Below are 5,561 nucleotides of genomic sequence, written 5' to 3'. Positions count from 1 at the left end.
AGTCACAGAAGTTTTGGTAAAATGAGCACACTCGTTTCCAAAAGATACCACATGAGAGCCCCTCCAACAACTCAAAAAGAACTTCCCACACCTTGATCCTTGTGGTCAAAGATCCTTTCAAGCAAAAGGTATTTGTCACAGGCTAAAATTAAACCATAACAAAACGATGTGTTTTGGAAGAAAAAATTTATGAAACAATACATAAAAAAGTTTAATTAAATAGGGCATTTAGCTTCACTAAATGTTCGTTAATTTACCGTTTATTTTAACCAACTTTTAAAGTTATGCAAAAAAAAGGAATGCTATTAAACTAAATTTCTCCCTTCAATTTCTCTCAATTCTCTCCATCTTTTCTCTCTATCGTCTCTTCTCTCTCTCTTCTGTCAACAATCGTACCAAGTTGATGCCCAAAAGCTGACCTATTCATCGTTTCAGTCATTCATGGTCAATTACTGCCGACTCGGTCTAGAGATTTGAATGCTATAACAATTACACTGCTGGAATGGAGACAAATAAAAGGGTACTGTGGAGCTTAAATGATTATATTGGTTTAATCATTTTATTATGTTAAAAAATCACAATATGAAAATATAAAAATTTGGGCCTACAATTAAATTATAAAAAATATTAAAACAACCAAATCATGTACAATACCTAATAACAAGCCGATGGTGTAACCTAATTCCTACCAATTCCTAAGCTATCTGTACAATACCTAATAACAAAATGATGGTGTAACCTAATCCAACGGCCATAAAGGCGAGCTTACATTAGAATCATAACACTTTACAAGTGCACTTACGAAGAAATTCCTTAAATCTGGAATGACGCGTTGAATCAAACGGCTACACCTGCAAGTTTTACAAACCATGGAGATCATCAGATTCAATTCCCATAAATTTCATCCTTCATGACAAGACTTTTCAACAATCAAAACACAGTTTAGGAATTACATACCATGGTTTGGTACTTATTCTTTCAAATTGTTCTAATATGAAGAGTAAGCATGTTTCTCGGAGTGTGGTGGCATTGAAGGCCTCGGCTAGTTCGTACATTAGCATAACATCCTCCACAGAAATATCCTTAAAGACAATTAGAACAAATAAGCATGTGTATCTGTCGTGTAATTAAAAGCTATGGTACTCGAGATTCGGGTTTGAGTGACTCAAGTATCATTTATCTTTTTTAAGTTTTTTCGCGTATCATTATCAGTAAAACATACACACCTGTGCTATGGCATATTCACAAAGACGCTTAAGGCCTTCAAGAAGATATTGGTCGGCAGCTCTAAGAAGTTCTTGAGCATGATCAATCTCGACAGTTACTGATCCTGTGTATATATACCTAGCAGCATGGACCAGGACACCATACATGTAAGAACTTTTTCGAAAACACTTGGTGTATTTACATGCAAAGGCAAATTCAGGTTTGTCGTTTGTACCTCATCATTAACACAAAAACATCCCATCTGATATTTGGAATCTCTACATCTTTGGCATCCCTCTCCTGCAAATCAATTTTCATATTATTCATCGTTCTATCAACTCCCCTCGGATCTATGGTATAAATCATTCTGTTCTATTATCTAGCAATGTGCTCCTCAAATTTATGATAATTGAAGAAGTCCACGGGATGGTGATGACAAAGTAACATAAGAAAAACAGATGACAAGAGCAAAATACTTGAACTGTCTGACTAACCCGGTAACCACCATCAAACATGGCCCGAAATGCATCCGAAGAAGCAAGAAGACAAATTCTGTGAGCATAGAATCGTTTACCTGAAAGAAGAATGTGGAAATTGAAAGTTAGTACATTACTAAACTTGTGGAAAAGTCCATTGCACATAGGTAAGGATGTTTCAACTAGCACATGGGTAAGTAGCACAATCATTCCAAAGAAAGGATCCGTACCTTCAACCAAAAATGTAACATCAGAAAGTGTAGGATTATTTACATACTGCTCGCCCAGGTACACCTACAGTTGTGGATGGGAAAAGAACATCCAAATTTATCAATCTCAAAAGACATTTTGCTAGATATATAAATAAGAAATTGGTAAAATATGCCTAAGCATCCAGCACTCCTATCATCCTATGTTACTAAAGGATTTCCAAAGCAAATGTAAGAACCTTCTCCCTGTAAACCAGCAGATATAAACAGACCTGTGGGGTTGGAGATACCGGGGCAGCATCCACAGATGAGAGTGAAGTACCCTTTGTAGCCAGCTTATACAAGGCCTCTGAACCATCTTTTTGCTGCTTGAAACTTTTAGACTCAAGAAGGCCCAGTAGTAGCTCCAGCCCTGGAATAATTTGACAAGAACCCAGAGAGCAGTTAAAAATTGCAACCGGGAGAGGGAGAAAAAACAGAAAGAACTGCTCACGGTAATCAATGTGCAAGAATAAAAAGGAATGATGACAGTTGAAATAGAAAACTGCTATACCATTGTTGTCAACAAAAATAGTTTTCCGATCATTAGGAGCACAAAGATGAGCAAGAGCCAAAGCAACTCGTTTTTGAACAGCCTTGGCTGCTGTCCGCATAAGGTACAACAGATGATTCAATGCCTGTTAAGAGGACGTATCAAATAAATGCCACTTTCTAACTCTAAAAGCTACTGGCTTAACCTTACTGTAAATGCAAGTAGGAAAGGGTCTAAAGTTAGGAAAAAATAAACTCACTCGTCCATGAATTTTTTCCTCCAATCTCTTCAATGTCTTTGCTACACAATCTTTTGTTGGCTGCAGTTTTACAAGATAAATTCATGAATAACAAACTGGAAAAATTCGTACAAGTCTTCTGACAATATATTCTAAGGGTATGTAAAAACAAATTAACTTGAAACGGTAGCATCCAAAAAGCAGAAGAATTCTAAAGCACACCTGAGCAATGAACTCCCCTTCCAGAAGTTTCTGAACACCTCCAGTCTTGATAAGATCTACAACATTATCCTATAGAACAGACTAATTAATCGTCAATAGGCTCACCATGTAAAAACTGCAGTTCAAGTTGAAACTATTACGGTAAACCAGTGCCCTTTACCTCATTCTCGGCAAGGCCGTATAGGGCAAATGCAGAGTTATGCTGCAATGGTCCACCTTTTGAGTCAAGAAGACTAAGCAACGGTACTATTCCACCACTCTGTACAATTCCAACTTGATTGTGTGTGTCCTGCAAGAAGAAAATCGTTAATTGACAAACAAAGTAAGATTTCAAAAAATAAAAAAAGAAAAGAAAAACTATAAAGCATTTGGGACAGTTTAAAGCGAGAATTTAGCATGAATTCATATAGTATAAGATATCAAATAACTGATGTTATTCTTCAAGTCCTGCCAGAGGAATGATGCTTGCAGTTCCAAATACAATCTAGACAAGCAATTTTAACCCAGAAAGGCAGCAAATAAATACAAACCTGGGCTAACCGCCCAAGCGCAAATGCAGACATTTCCTTGAGCTGTACATCTGAAGATGTGAGCATTTCTATTAAGGGTGGAACAGCACCTCTTTGGACAATGTGTACCTGTAGAATCCCCAATTTCGTAACTTTTTAACAGAGAGACGCATTTGCATAAACACAGAATCATATGCAGAATTATACCTAAAATCTAAGCGTCTAAAACAGTATTTTGTTTCAGATGCTTTGATTAGTGATCACAACATCACAATTTAAGTGCCAAATTAGAATTAAGATGTCAGCCTACCTTGCAATCAGAATCAGCAGCAGCAAATTGACCTATGAGCAAAGCCGCTTCCCTCTGGCTCTCCAAACAACTAGAACTGTTGGCAAAATCATAAACATGGACATCATATTATTAAAACTGAAATCATCCCGAGCAAAAGTGAAAACCGAATGTATAACTCGGCATTACCTAAGTAACCTAATCACGGGCTGCAGCGCTCCAGCAAGAAGAACGTCTTTCTTTATGTTTGGAGAGGAGTGGACAAGGTTCCCAATCACGCCAACCTGAACATCCTTTGATGTCAGCTTATAAGGGAACGGTAACTCTCCAGAATGTGTATTAAGATGACCGACAGAAGATAAAAGTTAAGAAGAGAACTAACTGCTTCATAATGTACTGTAACGTCCTCAGAGGAAAGCATTAGTACGAGGGTTGGTAGAGCATTGCATTCAACAATCTGCAAATACACAAACTATATTAAAACCCGCAAAAGAGCACCAGGTAATGCTACCGCAAAGTGCAAAAACAACCTTACCTGATTTTTGTTCTCGTCGTTCTTAAACGCTAGGGTCCTTAAGGCCCCAGCAGCTGACCTCTGCACCTTTATGTCGTGATACTCCAGCAACTGAACTAGAGGAGGAATTCCACCCTCAGTCCTAATATTTGTAGATCAAAAAACAACCTATAAGGGTGTGAAAATTAATGCTAACAAAATAAAAAATAGATATCCAAAAAAGCCAACCTGATACGGGTTTTAATGCGGGCATTTTCGTGAGCAAGATTAGTTATAGCATCAGCAGCTTTCCTTATAACACCATTCATTTCCCGAGAATTACAACCATCCTTGTGCATTTTCAACAAATTCACTAGACAGGGAAGAGCCCCGGCGTCAACCACTAGCTGTTGATGCTCTGCCTATTTTAACATAAATTCAACATATTACCTAAAAAAATTGAAGTAATCCAAAACCAAGTCAATGAAAGTCTACACAATTACCTTGACCGCGATTAGTCCAAGCGCAAACGCGCATGCTTTCTCTACTTCATACTCGAATGGTATCGGATCGGATTCTGCCAATAGAGGCGGCGTTTGAATTTGCTTTACCAGAGCAGGAACGGCCCCGCACTCCACGATCAAATCCACGACATCCTCTAAAAACAGCAAAATAATAAACAAATAAACACCGAAATCCATACCGCTACAAATAATCGAAAATTTAAAGATCCGAAACGTACCGTTCATGGCGATTTCCGAAAGTAACTGAGCGGAACATTTGGCAGCGGCGCGATGGGCTTCTGTAAAAGAGATGCAGGTATTGAGAACGTCGACGTGAATTCGAACATCGCGGATGATATCTTCGTGAGTACGGTGGGATTCGACGACGGCCGCCTTGCACCGACCTGATTTATCTTCTTCGAATTCCTGTTCCAGTTTCCGCTTCAAACTTCTCCTTGTTTGGGGCTTGTTCTGGTGATCCATTGGAGGAATGAGGGAAATGGAATTTATGAGAGAGAGAGATCTTTATTTTGCTCTGAAATAAATTCAAGGTATTTTAGTTTTTAGCTTTTGGTTTTTATATCGGAGGGTTTCAGTTGCTTAGTCTGAGCGGAAAGAAAACGCGCCAATTTAATTTCGAATTTAATTTACTTTAATGAATGCCTCCCTCCGCTCGCGCCTTTTTTTGGCCTTTGCTATTTATCTCCTTAAGAGTGCGGGTGTGAATATATTTTTAAAGGTATAATATCAAAATTTATCCCTCAATGTTTGTATCTTTTATTAATTTTACCTATATTTCTTAAAAAGTAAATTTCACTTCAACCTTTTAAAAAAAATCAAATCTAATTTGATTTTTAACATTTCAAAAGATTTCAACAGAAATG

General features: G+C 37.7%; 1 protein-coding gene across 1 annotated transcript; it reads right to left on the bottom strand.

Annotated features, from left to right (window-relative positions):
* Positions 1-526: 526 nt before the first annotated feature.
* On the bottom strand, positions 527-5,331 carry LOC108459433 (ARM REPEAT PROTEIN INTERACTING WITH ABF2-like). Its single transcript, XM_017758799.2, has 19 exons — positions 4,917-5,331; positions 4,678-4,832; positions 4,424-4,596; positions 4,217-4,337; positions 4,064-4,138; positions 3,871-3,965; positions 3,703-3,778; positions 3,414-3,521; positions 3,044-3,172; positions 2,884-2,952; positions 2,683-2,742; positions 2,445-2,568; positions 2,164-2,303; positions 1,913-1,976; positions 1,701-1,780; positions 1,442-1,506; positions 1,227-1,344; positions 958-1,082; positions 527-851 (listed from the first exon to the last, which is right to left on the bottom strand). The coding sequence occupies exons 1-19, from the start codon at positions 5,158-5,160 to the stop codon at positions 740-742; spliced, it is 2,133 nt and encodes a 710-aa protein (XP_017614288.1). The 5' UTR covers positions 5,161-5,331; the 3' UTR covers positions 527-739.
* Positions 5,332-5,561: the final 230 nt, after the last annotated feature.

This window comes from Gossypium arboreum, chromosome 12 (assembly GCF_025698485.1).
Source record: "Gossypium arboreum isolate Shixiya-1 chromosome 12, ASM2569848v2, whole genome shotgun sequence".
NCBI lineage: Eukaryota > Viridiplantae > Streptophyta > Magnoliopsida > Malvales > Malvaceae > Gossypium > Gossypium arboreum.
The sequence above is the reverse complement of the archived record's forward strand: the minus strand, read 5'-3'. Positions and strand labels throughout refer to the sequence as shown.